This window comes from Centrocercus urophasianus, unplaced genomic scaffold (assembly GCF_019232065.1).
Source record: "Centrocercus urophasianus isolate 14NV4802_14NV808 unplaced genomic scaffold, USGS_Curo_1.0 seq_13, whole genome shotgun sequence".
Lineage (NCBI taxonomy): Eukaryota > Metazoa > Chordata > Aves > Galliformes > Phasianidae > Centrocercus > Centrocercus urophasianus.
The window spans coordinates 31,937,171-31,955,803 of NW_024884475.1; the positions used below are offsets into that span (position 1 = coordinate 31,937,171).

General features: G+C 40.4%; 1 protein-coding gene across 7 annotated transcripts in view; it reads right to left on the bottom strand.

Annotated features, from left to right (window-relative positions):
* PDLIM5 (PDZ and LIM domain 5) overlaps window positions 1–18,633 on the bottom strand; it is a 116,904-nt gene that overhangs the window by 77,013 nt on the left and 21,258 nt on the right. For all 7 annotated transcript variants that reach the window (XM_042811637.1, XM_042811634.1, XM_042811636.1 and 4 more), the window contains exon 3: window positions 2,785–2,936. In XM_042811637.1, the coding sequence (XP_042667571.1) occupies window positions 2,785–2,936 (152 nt within the window). The remainder of the gene's footprint in view (window positions 1–2,784; window positions 2,937–18,633) is intronic.

An 18,633-nucleotide genomic window follows, 5' to 3' on the forward strand; every position in this document is an offset into this window, starting at 1 on the left:
CAGCATTCTCACACTGTAGCTATCAATTAGCAGAAGTATATAAAAATTCAAGTGTTTTTTTTTTTTTTAAATTTATTTTTTAAGAAGTTGTCTTTTCTTATCAGTGGTATTGACAAATAATTTAAAGACCAATGCTGTTTCACATTCACAGCTTCTCTTTAATCTCGGAGAGGAGGAGTAATGTCTCAGAATACTCTATATAGTTTTGAGAGAAGAGGTAGGAACAGAAGAATGTAATTATGGAAATCCCTCAGTATTAAAATCTTAGCTCACCACCCCATTTATAGCCACAAGCCATTCTTCCCATGGGCAAGCAGCATCTGCAGCTAGCGTGAGTCTATCCAACTTTGCAAAGCGCTTTTTTCCAGACTAAAAAGAATAAACAAACCAACAAAGCAAATCCCTCACAGACAGGAGAGCTGGGAGCGCACTGCCCATGGCTTTGGTTTCATGAGATCCAAGCAAAATTAGAAACAGCTGAGCCCATGGGACTGCAGAGAAGCACCACCTCAAGACCGGACATCCGTCCCACTCCCAGATACTGGGGCTGAGGCTATTTCTTTGATCTCTGATTGTCTGATCCCAACTCAGCCTTCAGCTGTGAGGTAGCAGACAAACCCATGAGTCAGTTCCTGAGCAAGGTAGGAAGGGTGAGAACAGGAGACGACTGGGTTAACTCATGATTAATTCAATTTTTAAATCACAGCAGTCATCTCTGTGCCCAACCAGGCAAGTTACTGCCTGAATGGGACACACCTGCTGTTTCTTTCTGATATCTGATATTAACCTCACCAATCGATTTAAAATGACAGGCAAAAGTGGGTCAAACCTCACTCATGGTTTCCTGCAGTTGTGACTCAGTGGACTCCTGGAAAGTGAGGCATTTCCAAATGACCTGCTTGCCTTTTTAAAAACCCAAAAAATAATGACACACTAATGTGTATGATTCCACTGGTGGGTTGTTTCATCAAGAAACTCTTAATGCCAACTTTACAAGTTTCACTGGAGAAAATGCCCCAGGCATGAACCACACTGTAAGATAATCCTTTCTTCAGAGGCTGAGCAAAAGGAATTGCTCATTAAGAACAGCTAAAGACCAAAGCATAGCAGGACAACAGACAAAAAAAGAATCAGCAAGCAGGGCTGAAACTGTACCCTCTCAGAAAAGAGAGCATTCACACACAAATTCAACTACATGTCTTGTAATGTTGTGTACCACCACCACCACCCTGGAGAGCATGACATTTCTCAGACTACAGCCATGTCCTTTTTTTTTTACTATTTTATTTTTGTACTCTCCGACAGGGATGTTCCTTTTCTTATTGAAAGGAAGGATAACTTGTTCAGAAAGGTAGCAGAAACTGATGAGGTTTCTAAACAATATTTAGTTTCTAAACAATATTTAGTTTCTAAAACAATATTGACACGGGGCTCAACCAACACTCACTGAAGAACTGCATTGCTGAAGGAGGGCACAGCAGCAATCAGCAGGGTACAATGGCGGTTATTTTGGCTCTTCCTGCTTCAGTTCCAACAACGAGCATGTGAGCATTCCACTCCACTTTTCCAACCTCTCCCAGAACATAGCCCCATGCCCTAAGAGCAATATGCTGAAATTCAAGAAGTTTTAGGAACAAGCAGATTGGCCCAACCAATCTATAGTGGTAAATGCAGTTCACAAAGGGAAGCTGCAATTTTGTACAACTGCACTGCCACTTTGGGAACCACCTCTGATACCAAGCTGCAGTATTTTCATCTGCGTAACTCAAGGGCTGACTGAAAAAAAAAAAAAAAAAAAAAAAAATACATCATTCAGCAGCAGAGAGATTTTGCTGCAGGTACTCAATAGCCACGTGCCAAAGTCAACTATTTATCAAATCAGCAGAATTCCAGGAACTGGACAGTGTTGTACTTCACTTTTATCTGTACTAAAACCGAACACCCTTCCCCAACCAACATCCAATGCACAGTTCAGCTTTGTGGAACAGTGGGTATTTTACCTTGCTCTATTTCACTGCTTTTTATACCTTAACTCTGCACATTTTCTAATGATTTACTCGCAGCATCAACTTATTAACCAAAAACAGGTTCAGATCTTCTACTAATAGTGTTGTTATGCCTCCTAAGATTCCCCCTAGTAGTAGGTTCCAAAATACTTCATAAAAAAAAAAAAGTTGTTTTAAACAAGTGCTAGCAAATAATCATCATTTGAAGTAATGCAATCTCATTGCAATTTTTTTCAAGAAACTTTCATCACAACATACTTCAACCAAAAGTATTGCTGGCCTCTGAAAGGCCCGGTATGCCACATTAGCTGCTACTGACTGCTTCCACAGTGCCATTCAGCTTATTTTTTGAAATTCCAGCAATATGTAATGGAGTAAGTGGAAGTGTAGGAACAAAAATAACATAGGACCTGACACAAAAAGTACCCTCAGTCAACTAGAAGAGAGAGAAAAAAGGCTGGTCAGGTTTATTTTTAATTGAAAACTGTTAACAAAACTGAAGTTCAAAGAGCAGCTAGACATCATACAATGTGGAAGAGGTGACATGAGGTTGGCAAAGATCTCTGCTACTCAAGTAATTACCAACTAATGTGTTTTCTGAAATGCTATAAATCAAGACATTTCAAGTTACAGTAGTGTATCTTCAAATGAAGGCCACTTAACTCCAAGCACTTTGCCAAACTACTTACATGGTTTTAGCCTCCAAACATCTGCTATGATAATGATTAATTCTCCTTTAAAAAAAAAAAAAAAGAAAGAAAAGAAAAAGCTTCCTTACCTTTGCAAAGTCATATTCAGATTGCCTGTACATGCCTTGATCTTGTTTTGTGCTTCTAGATGAGTCATCCCGTCTGTACTTATCCCATCAATGGTGAGAACCACGTCACCGATCCCCACGTGTGCTCGGGCTGCTTTTCCACCGTCGTTAAGCTGAAATGCCACAAGAAGGGCAAATGAGAGACTTAAATACCTTATGCTTATATTCTCTGAACAAAGGAAAATAACTTATATGATGTTTGGTCATAAAAAATGGGAAAAGTTTGAGTTTCTTCTCTATAAGCTTGTTTTTGTGGATGTTGCAGTGTATGTACCATCTTTTTGGTGAAGCACTGTTTATAAATTCATGTTTTTATTTCATGTTAATGACAGGAAAAGCATTGCATGGTATTATCTATTTTTCAAAACCACACTCCTCATTGACTGGATGACAGCTATGCACATTCACTTAGAAAGGCAAGCAGGGATAGGCTCATAAAATTTCCTGGTTGCAAGCTTCAGTCTATTATCTCTTCACATCTGAGATTTCTCACATGGGTGAAAGAAAGGCTGTAAGTCAGGTTTTTCAATTCTAGTTTTTCAATCTAATCCATCTCCTCAAAGTTTATGCATTTGTCAGTAGTTGGTTATACATATGAAAGTCTTTATTAGCGGTGAAGCTATCTTTCCCCCCAAGATGCAACTACAAGAAAGTCAGAAGTTCAGCATTACAGACAGGCCAGTTACAGAATTTTGTTTTGACTCATTCTTGGTTTATAGCTGCAGTGACCCACAGTATATTCAAAACAGAATAAGAAAGGCTTCTTGAAAAGCCTGACTCTTTGATCAAGGTCACTGCTGAAGTTCAGCTCAGCTGCCTTTGGTCCACTTTAATGGAGCACTCTAACAACAAAAACTTTTGTAAAGATCACGTTACTGACTCTGACTGAACAATAAATTAATCTTTTCATCTGATGCCACCAGCTTTATTCCCAAGGACACACACACACACACAAAAAAAAAAAAAAAAAAAAAAAAAACACCAGCAATCCATGGTAAGATTTACATGATGATTTATACTCATGGTCCTCAATCTGTTGAGCACTTTGTAACTAGCTATTGAAAACAGTCCCACACGGTGCAAATTCCCTCTTTGTACTCATATTTTTCTCTTACAGCAGACAAGCTTTTACCTTTTGGCCGTGTATGTAAAACCCCATGTCTACTTTGCATGCAAGCATGAGTCGGTTTCTTGAAGAAATCACTACTTTTAGGGAGGTACTGCAAGTAACACAATTACTTTGTCTTCATTTCCAAAAGTATTGCCCAAAGAGAACTCCAATTGCTGTAAATCAAGCAGCTGCCCAAGGGAAAGCAAAATGAAGGCCCTCATCTGAGTTGCCTGCAGTCTCTCCTGTACTGCATCCAGCAGCTATCAGGAAGTTATGCCTTTCAACAATGACAAATCACTAATCTACCCCTCATTCAGGGGGCTGGAGCACCTCCCCTATGAGGACAGGCTGAGGGAGTTGGGCTTGTTCAGCCTGGAGAAGAGAAGGCTGCAGGGTGACCTCATTGCAGCCTACCAATACCTGAAGGGAACCTACACCCACGAGGGGAGTAAACTCTTCAAAAGGGCTGACAACAGCAGGACTAGGAGAAATGGATCCAAGTTGAAGGAGGGAAGATTTAGGTTGGATGTTAGGGGGAAGTTCTATACAAGGAGAGTGGTTAGGCCCTGGAACGGGCTGCCCAGGGAGGTTGTGGATGCCCCGTCCTTGGATGTGTTTAAGGCCAGGTTGGACGGGGTCCTGGGCAACCTGATCTAAATGTGTATGTTTGGTGGCCCTGCTAGGCAGGGGGTTGGAACTACATGATCCTTGAGGTCCCTTCCAACCCGGGTGATTCTGTGATTTACTTTTCCAACAAGAGAAACAAGGCTAGCTCTTGAAATCAGTCTGTGGCAAGGGGGTACAAACACATTGAATATGAGAGACTCACTTTTAGTATTTGTATATGAACAGTGACACAAGGAAGAATGTCACCTCTTAATAAACCTGTGGGAAGTACCCCATCAGCCTATCAGATGTGGTTATGGCTTTCCTAAAATCTCAGGGATGATGCACAACAGCTAGGATGTATATCTGACAGCATCTGAAGACACTTTTGCATAATGATACAAGGAAAATGCAAATGCAATAGCCCCCAAACCTCTTAATTTGAGAACATTCACTGAAAGCAGAAGCTTTTACATTTGGTGGGCCGCAGCTCACACTTTCCCACATCAGTCTCTATCACACAGACATCTGAAGTAGCGATCATCAGCCACTCAAAACATTAGTCAAAAACTCGAATAAAACCTGATAAATCTTCCAGTTTGGTGTTAGTTTTATGAAATGCATTATCTTTGTGAAAGGTGAAGCAGGAGAAGTAGGAAGACTTATAATCTCCTAAGGTTCAAAAGAGCAGTTTGTCCCTCACCATGACAGGTCAACACAATTATTTTACCCGGAGATGAAACTGAAGTATGCTAACAAATGGAAGGCAGCAGAGCAAGTTTCACGCAAGCAAGACTAGGAGAAAACAGGAAAAAAAATGATGCTCTTATTTTTGAAAGCTTCTGGACTTGCTACGTTACTCAGAATTACAATTTCTGTGGTAAAACAATATGCTTCAACATCAAACTCAGAATTTCTCCAAAAAAATTGGTGTTCAGACCCAACTTTCAGTGAAGAGACCTAATGACGATAAAACCCAGTTCAGGGAATCCCATTAGCATGCAGAAAGCTATGACCAACATAGTTATTTATAGAGAAGATCCTTAAATCTTGGCGGGAGGAAAACCACAGTAAACAGTTCTCTAAATCGCTACATTACAGCAGGCTGACATTTGTCAGCAACGTCTGCAAAAGGGAATGGAACGTCAGGGCATTAAAAGCTAAAGGTCAGAAGGATCACCATGCCTAGTAGCTGGACTGCTGAAGTTAATAAAAATCCAGCTTTCTCAGAATATACATAAATGGGCATAATCCACATATGATGTAATTGGTGATGAAAAGAGCAACCTAAAAGCATGTAAGCAGCAAAACATCAAAAAGCAGGCTTCAGAGTGAATATTTCCATTGGGGAGGCGTGCTTATGATCTGGAAAAGTGTAAAGTAAAACAAAAAGAACACTTGTTTTTTTTGTCTAATTACAGTGCCAACACATAACAAAACAGAGTCAGAGTGATATCTGAAGAGGCCACTCTTAAATATTCGTTGTCTTGTAACGAAGTTCTCTGTATGCCTTAATGAGAGGGAGCTGCAAAATTGTATTTCAGAAGTGAGCCCTGGGCAAAAAGTCATTAAAAACGTCATTGAGAAGGCCATCTTGGGAAGAAAGCAGCACGTTCCAGAAAGCAAGGTAAGCTTCTGTCTGTGTCCATGAGACCTGGTGGGCAGGCAAGGAATCGAATCTGCCTTAGAGATGAAGAGATCACAGACATGACTGAATTAACAAATTACTGGACTGTTAATGGCTGAACCATGCAGGCAGAGGGATGCCAGTGCACTAATCTCCTTATCTAGATAGCTTATCTAGATAGAGTGGATAAAACTTCCAAATAGCACTCACTGATTTGGGATCAGAGATCTGACTAATGAGAGGAGAGGTTGGTACTTCTAGGAAATCTCAGCTCAGCATGACTCTGCCCTGGCAGTGCCCGCCAGCATCCCTGGTTCATCAAGCATCTGTTCATCTCATACTGAAGTTACAGAGCAAGCTTTGCCACAGATACTGAAAAGAGCAATATACTCAGAGCATACAGAGCATCAACAGATACCTAAATAAAAATAAACATCTGCACTGAATACATCAGTAGGAACTCAAACACTGAAAGAGTTATGGACTGCAGATGTATTTTTATTTCCAGGAACCTCAGTTTTGACATCTCTTTGTTTCTCTAACAGCACATTACCATTACAAACAGTAAGTTCATACACGTATTGAGATTTGTGTACATATTACTGTGTAAGTATTCAAACCAAAAATAAATCAAAGATTCCCTACATATTCCTCACCACTAACTCCAATTATTTCTGTTTTTAAACTCAGAACTTGAAAAAAGCCAACTGATATTGAAGTTCCACAAAAAAATAAAATAAAAATATAGGTGCCAATATATAAGAAAACCTGGAGTGCTATTCATAAATCATATCTACTTTTACACAGCACTTGTCTTGTATGAGTGGTTTGGTCTTTATACTGCACATTTAACTTTAGCTATGAAGTTAGTAAGATGAGCCTGCATCAGTCAGAGGTGAACTACAGTGTTACATATGCTTAAAGACCAAAATACCAATAGACTGATGGGCAAAAAGCCAAAAACTAATGCAGAAATCCTAGTATGAGGAAAGGACATAATTAAAACATATGCATGTTTAAATATGCCTAAACAACAAACAGAAGCAATGCAACAAGGTGTATGTACAGAAGAGTACGGCATTAAAATTGTAAGACAGGCTATCTGCAAGTTAAACAAATTTCTAAGCAGCACAAACATCCTTGCAATCCTTTATGAATCCATTTTTAATTCTGCATTTACAATATGAGTTTTTAAAATTTTTTAAATCAAGTATGAATTAGGGATAAAAAAAAGTTTAGTTTTGTTTTTGATGTTACATAGAATACTTCTAAAACTATGAAACTGCCAATATTTGTTCCTACTGAGCTCCATTTCCATATTCTTTGGGAAGTAAGGAGGCAAGCAGGAGAGACATTTCATGACCAGGCACCTGCCGAGGCCAATCATCCCCACAGCCCTGGCAGCAAACCTCCTCTCAGCCTCACAGCAGCCCCCAGCTCTGTGGCTGAAAGTCAAAACCCAGTCTATGTCATCCACACTCAGGACACTTTCTAATAAACACTTATAAAATCATCCATCTAATATTAGACTTCAGCTTTGTTTGATCTCCAAGTTCTTTTCATTGCTGTTGTTTTTAAACAGCAGAATTTCCAAGCTGCACTGTTCTAATCTACGTTCCAAACTAAGATAAAACAAAAGTAAACTAGTTCTTGATCCAGGATGAACTTCAAAGGCAGTGGAAAGTAATCCCAGCACAGTTCTACCCTTCCAATTTCTAAAAGCAAGCAGGCCAAATCACACTGCAATAAAGCCACTTTGTTGAGCTAAATTTTAGATCATCTTTTATTATTTGTTTTTTTAATAAACAGCATTTAAAAAAATAAAAAAGGAGATGAGAGGGAGAAAAATAAAAGTACCTCTTTTGCTTTCCAGAGATATTTTAAGATAATATTCTTTTCAGGAAAATTGTATGTGCACACATACATGCACACCTATCTCTAAATCAATGCAATTTGTAGTTTAACTCATTCCTAATTAGCTTATAACCATTTGTTTTCCCTCACGTGACTATGAAGAAAGCTTGACAAACATCTCTTATTTGGGCCATCCTGTTACTTAGCTTTTATGCAGTAACAAATGAAATACCTAGACTGCAGTTATCCATAAGACAAAGGACTATATACAAAGATGGATGCTGCCTTTTGTCTTTCCTATACTGCCTGCCCTGAATCAACTGTAGCTACCAGCAGCTTGCCTGGTGCTGCATCACAACCACTTTGCCAGAGACTATTTTGTAGTCCAACAGCAAATAACGCTTTCCCTGATGATGCACATAAGCCTTCAACATCAGACGTAACTTCCACACTCCTAGAATGGAATTGTTTACTCTGAATTTAAAACTTTAAGGGTTCTCTCCAGTTTGATTTTTATCTTTCCAGCACTTCTAATGCACTTTTGCCTATAGCAATTCAAGAACTGCATAAACAGAAGTCAACCTGACAACGACCATTAATTACTACCATTCCTGCTTCCCTTTCAGCCTACACCCTTACTTACATTAGAATATTGAAACAAAACACATGAAAAACAAGCAGCATACACACTTACAGAATTAATGTTACAGGAGAACTTTATCTGTTTGATTTGTTTGTGGCTTTGCAATCTCTTCATCCGATATCATCCTGCTTTTGCACATAGCAGTCCCAGCCACAGGGGCTCTCTCTGTCTGCTGTAACACACGCAGACACTACCATTTACACTGTGACCTGTTACTCTGTTGTTGACTGCTGACCCTGCTTCACCTGAGCAAAGCACGATGTAGCAGCAGCATTTAACAGCATGCTCTCACATGCACACAGAGCTCCAAGCATGCTCAGAAGCAGCCCTTTTGTGGTTTACTGAAAACTCAGGGAATAGACCCTTGCCCCACACAAAGAAACCCAAAGATACAGCAGCAAATCACTCTGTGATCCGACATGCAAACCTTTGAGTACAAACAGCTCAGTGCTGTGCTCCAGCCAGCCCTAACTAGTGCAGCAGCTTGTCCAAGCTGTTTCTCCCCTGCAAATCAGAAACAAAAACCCCACCTAAACTCAGGCCTTCTAAAAGGCTTTAGAATCTACATTACCACTTCTCCATGAAAAAAAAAAAAAAAAAAAAAAAAGAGTTTCTGAAAGAGTCATGGGAGCACCTGCTCTTTGTGGCAAATGAGCTTCTTCAGCTCTCACTGGAAACTGAGAGCTGGATCGTATTCCTCACAGCCTTTACTACTGCTGTATTATTCACATAGCCAACAGATTAGCCAGCCAGCCTTCGTACTTGCTTCCAAATCAAGAACGTACATGGCAGTTTTAAAGTCCAGATCAAATTTATACAGCTGAGGTACAAGTGCTCTAATACAGGGTTTGCAGTGGAAACCGCTGACACAACTGATTACAAAAGGGGTTATGAGGCGGCCCTATAACTACGCTGAAGACTTTCCCCAAAGCAACCAGAGCTTAGGTTAAAAAGAAAAAAAAAAAAACAACCAAAAAACTTCAATTCCTAGAGCATTTTACTGTGTCCCATTTCTTCCATTACCAGGAAGCCCTGTCCTCACCTCTCCCTCTGCCCTGTGCTCCCATCATTTGTGTTCGTTTCCCGGCAGCCCTAGGAGTGCTCCCAGACTAACGCTGCAGTCTGAGGTGAACATATCATGCCAACCATCACTGAAGACAATACATAAAGCAAAGCATCAACTGTACTTCTCAGCCTTATTCTGCACCCCTCTGCCAGCTACCATCCCAGTGAGAGGAACACGCTGCATCCCAGCCTGTTCTCACAGGGCATCCTGCTCTTCTTCAGCCCTTCTCCTCAGCTGCAGCACAGCAGCCGTTTGGCTGAAGATTACCCAAGACAGCCCTTCAACTCACTGCAGCCCACAAAGAGAGGATGGAGGGAGCCCACAGGCATTCAAGCATTTTGCTTGGGAGCAACCCACAAAACCACTCCTCACATTTCATTCTTAGTTCTGCCATTTATCTTCAAAGGAGCACAAGGAGATAGATGGCTGCTGAAAAAGAGAGGTGGCATCACACAGTGTAAACTACTCTCGCACACGATTGAGCTGATGGCAAATAGGATCTAAAAATATTAATTAAGAGTTTAGAGAATAGGATAACTGCACAATGTACAGGTCTTTGAACAGGCTGTCTTCTGCTTTTCATCATCTGACACTGAACAGATCCACTTGCATGCCAGGGGGTGAAACAGAAGAACAAGCCCAGAGCTTCCCTTGCTTGCTCCAGAATAGGTTGCTAATAAGCAGGCATGGTTTCCAGGTGCTGCTGTCAGAACGGTTATTAGCTGGTACCATTCCTCACTTGTCACAGCTTGGCTGATGGTGGTTTCCTCACAGCCCTGATCTTCCACAAGTAGGTTTTGTCCATGCCACCTCCCTCTCTTATGACAGCTCAACTGCTGCACTGTGGCAGTTTCAGAGACAGTGCCGTCAGCTGCTTCACTTTCACAGACATGTGCAACTTCTCTAGGAAGAGGGAAGTAATTAATTAAACAAACCCAGCAATAAATTCCAACATAAATAAATGTGTTTATATGTAGCCTAAAGATGTTATTCAGGTACTGAAACATAAGCTAAAATCTAGAAACGTCCACTGGGATTCAAAGAACTACCAACATGAATCAAAACTTCCACCCAGTTCACAAAAGGAATAAAGAAACTCTTCCATGGATGTGTATCTCTATGGCAAGGCTAAGTATCTGGTGTTGCTTTTCTGCACCACCAAAAGCACAGAGGAAAGCAAACAGGTCATCACTGAAATGAGACAGGTAAAACCCCTAGGCTTCCTGAATAACAAGATCCAATTAATGTTCTGATTTCGGGAAGAAATAAAGTTGCAGTGTCATAAATCAAATTGTCAAAAGGATAAGGGCAAAATAATTTAGATATTGCAGCTACTGCTGAATTTGAAAGAAGGTGGGCAATTCCTCCAAATACTTCAATGACAGAAAATGACTTACAGCTAAGTGCTAGAACGCCTGCAGATATTTTGGAGTACAAATTAGAAGATTTTGCAAAGCCTAGTCTCAGAAAGCTCGGTTCCCACACTGTCAGTGTGCCCCAGAGCCCTTTTCATTTTGACTGGCTGGCTACTCCCTGAAGATTATTCTTCTGTTCATACAGTTTACAGAACTAATTCAGGCTTCTCCCTGGGAGAATATATGCCAGTGGGTAAAAATTACTGCCTACTTAATTTCTCAGAGAGACAGAAAGAGGAAACAGAATAAAAACATAGCTAGCAATGCTATGTAAACTTCATGTGAGTGCTCTAGCTCTTGCAAGCTTTATGTCTATGGAGACTCCCTTCCAAAGATTTTTGTGCATCCAACACAAATTAATTCCACAACTGAAGTATGCAATTGCTTGGGGCTCTTGAAGAGACATCACCTTAGGAGCCACATGGTTTGCATCATAACAGGAGCTCCCAGTACACTGTTTTTACAACAGTGAGAAGCACTGCTGACTCCAAAATGCTCACGGAGGTAGCAGTCAGGGCCTTGCTCATCAAGGAGGGCAGACAGCATGAAGGCAATACACATGAAGATCCCTGCACTGCATACAGTGGTGCAAATTGTCCTTTCCCAAACAGAATTATCATCACTCATTTATAGATAATGAAATTCAACTGATTGAACATCATCTTGATTCCATATGATTTTCAAGCCTATTATTTAGTCCTAAACAATGAGATACGCCTTTCATGCATCAAATGCAACATCATTGTCCTGCATTTTCCAGGATGTCCTCTTCTACAGGAAACCAAACAGATTAACATTTTATTCTGTTAGTCCTTCCTGTAGGAAGTTGACCTGAGGGATGCAGAGGAGTCTTGCATGTTGCAGCAGTGTGAAAGAAATGCTACTCGTGAAACAATCCCACATGTGAAAGCAAATGCAAACAGAGAAAGTAAGTGGAGAAGCACGAACTGAAACCTGACCTGAAAGAAATAGCCCTTCATTAGTGGCAAGAAAACGCTACTACAAATTAGAAGTCTCATGATCTGCTGCTTCACTTTCACAGGCATGCACAAACACATAGGGAAGTCTTGTTTCAAAGACAATATAATTTAGATAATGATAAGCTGTACCACGTAAGTAAAGAGGAAAACAGAGGCAAGTTCAAACACTGTCAGTCTATCTAATGGGTAAAATCTGTACAGGGAGAACAGCTCACCTGAACATTATCTCAAACTAAAATTCTACTGGAATTTCTGCAGAAGTCCACTTTCAAAGCTAAACCCATATGCTGCTATGGGAATCACCACAGAATCACATATGATACATTTAGGAGTCACATGTGGGGGAAAAAAAAAAAAAAAAAAAAAAAAAAAAAAAAAAAAAAGTGAATTTATTCACAGTTAGTGACATAAGTCCTGACCAGGAGAGGCAAAGTAGATGTGAGGAATATAAATGGGACTGGAAGATCAATACATTTTTATTAAATATAAGAAGAGATCGCTTTAGAGGATGTAGGAGAAGGGTGAATCAATTCAACAGACAGTGAAGGAAGTCTTGTGGCAACCATATCAAATAGGACTTGGGGAGCACCCCGGACCAAAAGGGAGGAAATTGTGCTTGCGAGAAACAAGAAGGAAGGGACTGGCTGGCAAGTTTTGCAACAGGTCAGAGAATCCATGACCAGTCCTGCAAATATCGCAAATGAAAGGCAGCAACTTTTCAGTGTAGCTTGAAAGAAGAGAAGATATACTGCATCACCATCACATAGGTGATTTTGTTTTCTTTTTTTAAATATTACCTATGCCAGAACAACAAAAAGATTCCTATATGTATGTGCTTTCACTTAAAGCAAAAGACAGAGAACTTCCAGGATTTGTCAAGCAAAACTTCTAGCACAAAGAAATAAAAGAGAAATAGGAGACATTAAAAGCTAGTGGATATCTAGCTTTTTATATGTCAAGGGAATATTAGAGCAGACATTTACTTTTAGACAGACACTTATTGACTGAAAACCCAAGGTATTGCAGAAAGAAGTCCAATAAAAACCCTAAGAAAACAAGAAACACATTTTAAAGGAGTTGTATATTGCTTAATAAATTCATTCCAGCTGTTTACAGCTGAGACACAAAAGTCCTTCCCACAAGCTAAAAAAGCTCATGAGCACATATAACAATTTCAAATTTAATTTTGCATTTGTAGATTCCATACATATACACTCAAACAACACGGCTTTGGTTTACTTGACTTTAAACGCGACTTTTACATTACTTCAGTTTACATAGATCCAGGTGCATGGGGTTGTTTTTAAAGCAATGTATACTTTACAATAGGAAGTGTTGCACACACACACACACACCCTTTATAGTTTGTTTCATCATTTTTTTGGTTGTTGTTTTTTTTGTTTTTAAAAACATAGCCACACACACAAATTTAAGGGCATTCTTCCTCTCCACTGGGGACCTGTATGAAACGGCCACATGAAGACAATTAGATTTTCTTTTTAGGCAGTGCTTGACAAAAAGCACTTCTCCAGAGAAATTGGAAGCTATTCAGGACAAATAGTCTGACAGCAAAATGAAGACCCTCATTCTGGATATAATTTCTTTATATTTTCCTTTACATGCCATGGCCTCAGGACTCTATCCTACAAGTCAAGACACTTGAAACTCAGTTCTGGAAAAAAATCCCCCCTAAATTTTCACTGTAAAGTTTACATTGTGATCACATCTCAGGAGGATAACATTTAAATATTTCCACTCTTGAATTTTGGGAGTAAAAACAAGACTACTTTAAAAAATTCAGCGCAGATTATAGACAAATATGGGCAACAGTGCCAGTCTAAACAACACAATACCAAAACTCACTCACTCTTTTCTCCAACCTGATCCAGGACAGGTAATATAGAATCTTTGCAGGTTTTGGCATTTTTCCCCTCCTCCTTTTCCTGTTAAATGCAAGTAACTACAAAATAATAATAAATTGCATAGGAGTCAGTGGGCTCCATATGAGCAAGACTGTTGAAGGCAGCAGGGAGATTTTATACACTGTACCCTCAAAAAAATGAAAAAAATATTTTCAAATGAATCTGGCATTTAGAACAAGTCTTCAAGAAAAACTAGGTAAGTAACAGCCTCACAAAAGCACATCTTTTCATCTACTGAGGTAAAAAAGAAATGAGAAATCCAAGAAACATCTTGGGAAGCAGAGGAGTGCTGCCCTAGCAGAGCTGTGCCAACTTCATGCTCATTGCCATCTAGATGCTTACCCAAGCTGGACCTGCTACCCAGCTCAGCAGAAGATGCAGGTGCCCACTGCCTGAAGGGGGGAAAAACACCTCCCCCTGCCCACCCCATATACTGTGGTGAGATGGGGAATAGTTTCCAAAATTGATGAGGTTCCACCTTTAGTTTGAGAACATAGTAAAATACAAAGTAGAAATATTTCAGTCCTTCTTCCACTCCTCCTGTCCAACTACCACTAGCCAGGATACGATGCACTGCTCAAAGGCTATCAAGGAATAGTCACCAAAAGAACAAGGGAGATCTGATGGTTCCCCACTCAAGACCATCATTAAACAGCAATGCCATGCCTGCTCTTGCAGGTGGAAGGCAAAAATAAACACACGTACGGAGGCAGAAAGTGAGATACAACATGCAGCCAGTGACCTTTGGCAAGCTACATCTAACTGCCACGTGAGCTAGTGACATCAAGGATCACAACATTCTGATCCTAAAATGCATTGTTTGCATATTTGCAAATTGGTTTAATGAACCAACTTTAGGAGCAGGCTTTTTTCACATCTAAATGACATTCTTATGCAGTCACTTTCTAAAAGCCAAATGGGTTCAGCAAGGCAATTTAAAAAAAAAAGATACAGAAGGTTATGAGGTCTTCACACAGCCATTCATCATGTCTTCCTCAAAATTAACAGCTTCATACATTCCTTTCCAGCCACCTATTAGGAGGCATCAGATAACTTCTAATTACGCAAGCCACCTGCCTGGCCACCGCAAAGGCTGAGCAGTCTGGAAGTGTTTAATACCTCTCCCCGTGTTCAGTTACAACCTGCATCTCAAGTCCAGGGGCAGGATGGCTTTCCCAGGCAGAAATGGCTTCTCTGCCTCCTGAGCTGCTAGATTTAAATGGCAACATAGCACAGTTACGGCATACCTAAACATAGTTTTGATGCTGACAACACAGGATTTTCCATGCATTAACAGAAATGTGTTGTGATGAGACTTTTGAAGAAATAGAATCATATGGTACATAAACATGTAAACATATTAACATTGAAATGGCTATAAAAATATTAATTCCTTACTCGAATTTTATACTGGAATTATTTTAGTATGTGTAAGTTTCTTCTCAACAACAAAATAATTCAAGCTAATCTGGAACAACTACAGGTAAACTATGCTGCTACTAGTATCAGCAGAAGTCTTGCAACTGGTTACAAGTAGCAGTGAATCCTGAACAAGAACAGCAATAACACTGTTAGAAATGTTTTTTCACCTTCCTCCAGTTTCAGGGGCAATAACCACACCTAAATCTCTTTGGGCAGTAACTGGTGAAGAATGCAATGCTCCTTTATGCACACATTTTCATCTCTGGGAACAATGCTACAAGCCACCAATGCACAACCACATGGCCACAGGAAGTGAACGAGAGTATGAACTTCTCAACTAGAAACAAAGAACATGCTACTAAAATAACTATTCAGTTTAACAGACTTGAGATGCCACAGGTGAAATACAATTCATGTCTCAGAACCTCACTATCCCAGTTTCCTCACAGAATACAGACTACTCTGAGCACAGAGATGAACAGAAGCAAACTGCACAGAGAACAAGCAAAACTGATGTGAGCTGAAGACGGAAAACAAATAAAGCTGGAGACCTTGCAAATAAAACATCTCTGAAGCATCCCTTCATTCCCGCTCATAGACAAGGTGAGGGGATACTAGGCTTGTGTGGATTTAGAGCATTTTCTTTTTTTCTTTTTTTTTCCGCATTCACATAAAAGTATCTTGTGACTCAGCAGAGTAATTTGGCTGAATTAATACACTGATCATCCATCTTGCAACATGTAGATTACTTGGAATGTGAACTGAAATGGAATTTATGACTTTAACCCAAAGTCCAATCCCTTATTACAAGAAAACTCATGTAACTGGAGGTCTCTGTTGCAAGGGAAGGATTTGAGGGGTAAGCTCCTACAGAAATGCAGATGAAATGTGTCTGAATACACTCCCTGAAACCAATACACCACAATGTAGCCCGAGTTCTGGACAGAAACCTTGGTCACAGAAGTGACAACAATCCTCATAGATCTGGTTCTGACCGATTAACTGTACACTTAATCCCCCCCCCCAGTCCAAGAACCCTTGGGCCCCTCCTACCCAAACTACAGTCTTGAGACTACACATGAAGATAAGAGAGAGCCTTCCCACAGAACAGGCCCCGGTTCACTCTGTGGAGCAAAGAGCTGAATTGCCCCTGTTGCTTTCATGTATTATTCTTCCCTCGAGGACAAAGAGGGCTTCAGCCTCCCATTTATAGGAACTCCTTGCTACCATGAAATTTACTACATGTTTAATTACCTCTGAAGGACGTCTCTCAATAACTAAACATGCCAGGGGATAGAACAGCACTGGCAGCATAGTATTCTGCTGCTGTGGTTCAAGCTGAAAAGCACGACACCCCTATGTTAACAGCAGAGGCACTTACATTGCAAGCCCTTCAGATGCATAAGGAAACCAAGTACACCTCTTTAACCTGCTGTACATAATTGCAGCAAGGAAACCCAAGCTTTGAGAACTGAGAGCAGATAAAGCACAGATATAACGACAGGAGCACAAGAAGTGTACCAAGGGAGCAAGTTTCCTCCACATTCCAATTAAATTGAAAGGAAGGAGAATGCCTTTTCTGAATAAACAAAGCTTAAAGCAGAACATGATCTTCCCCTTTTTCCTCCAGAGTAGACAAAGCTACTAACGCAAACAAAATAAAAGAAGTAGCAAGCAGATTCACGAAAATTCTGGTGCAACTGAAAGTTTGAATTCAAGCATCAGAAGGCATGGTGGTTAACCTGTCCAAGGTTTCACCAGACCTCCCTGCAGCTCAGTTCCTGTCACCAGCACTTACTAAATATGAGGTACAGCACTCAGTGAACACAAAATAGCTGTCACTCCCCTCGCTGCAGCAAAAAAGCCAGGTTTTCATCAGCCTGAAAACAGGACTGACTTAGTACTCAACAGCCTGAGCTGCAGCTGGGGCAGCACTGACAAGTACAATCTGTTGGAAAGCAAAGCAGCTCAACACACCCATAGGAGCCTTGGATAAAAACGGGATCTATATGTGCGCAACCCAGACCACTGCATACCAATAGGCATACAGGAAGATGAAGAAAAGAACACTTTTAAAGGCAATAAGTTTTTGTAAACGAAGCATCACAAAGCTGCACTGCAGAGCATCTCCCTTTAAGTCTGAAACTATCTCAAGCCAGGAAGAAGGGAAAGTTGATTTCCCAGCACAGGTGCAGAAATTCACATCGTTGGGGTTGCATTAGGCAAACATCACCAAAACAAAACAAGAATGTGCTAACCTCCAGTTTACAAAATTAACTTTGAAGTTTTTAACAGCAAAAAGCCCTGCAGTTACTCATAATTCACCCAGAATCCTAATTCCGGGGATCCTAATAGTAAAGCTGACCATCTCACATGGCTGTAACAAAGTATGGCTTTCTGCTGTTTTAGCACAGCACGTGAACAGATGAGCAGGGGCATATGGGCTGGGAAGAACACAGGGTCAGTGCATGGCAGAGCTGTGGCAGAACAGACAGACTGCAGACCGCCCTCCTACACAGGGTTATTATTAGAGATGGATTGTAGTGCTCACTAAACCATACCAGCCCACTAATGACACTTGCAACCTCAGAGGAAGCTCCCACCTCCTAAACTAGAAGAGAGTTTGGTGCAACACTGAGAAAGACGTGAATGCAAATCCCCACAGAAGAAATTCTAGGCAAGCTCTGAGTTTCTGAGACACACGGTTTGAAGAACTTAGAATTAGCCTTACAGCCAAATGGATCTGTTCCCTGAAGGAAAATACTGCTAGGTATTTTTCCACTCATTTGATCTCTCTTTTTTTTGGTTGGTGGAATGAAAACTTTACTAGCACAAGCATCCTCTGATTTAAACTCTGCACCATTATATATTTTTAAGTATTAGTTTCTAACTTGAGGACATTTAAGCATGGCCACCTAAAAATTTTATTTCAGTCAAATGCCATTTTAGTTGTATGGAACATCTGCAAATAAAAATAAACAGTTTCTAACTTAATATAGAGATACATTGGGGGGAAAGCAACAAGAACATCAATCTACAGGCGCATACAGCACAAGAAACGAGCTCTCCTCTAGAGCTGTCACTCTGTTTCAGTTCTAAAAAACCAACAAAAGGTCTAACCCAAAAAACCACGGGAACGCAGCAGCAAACCAGACCTAGCAACA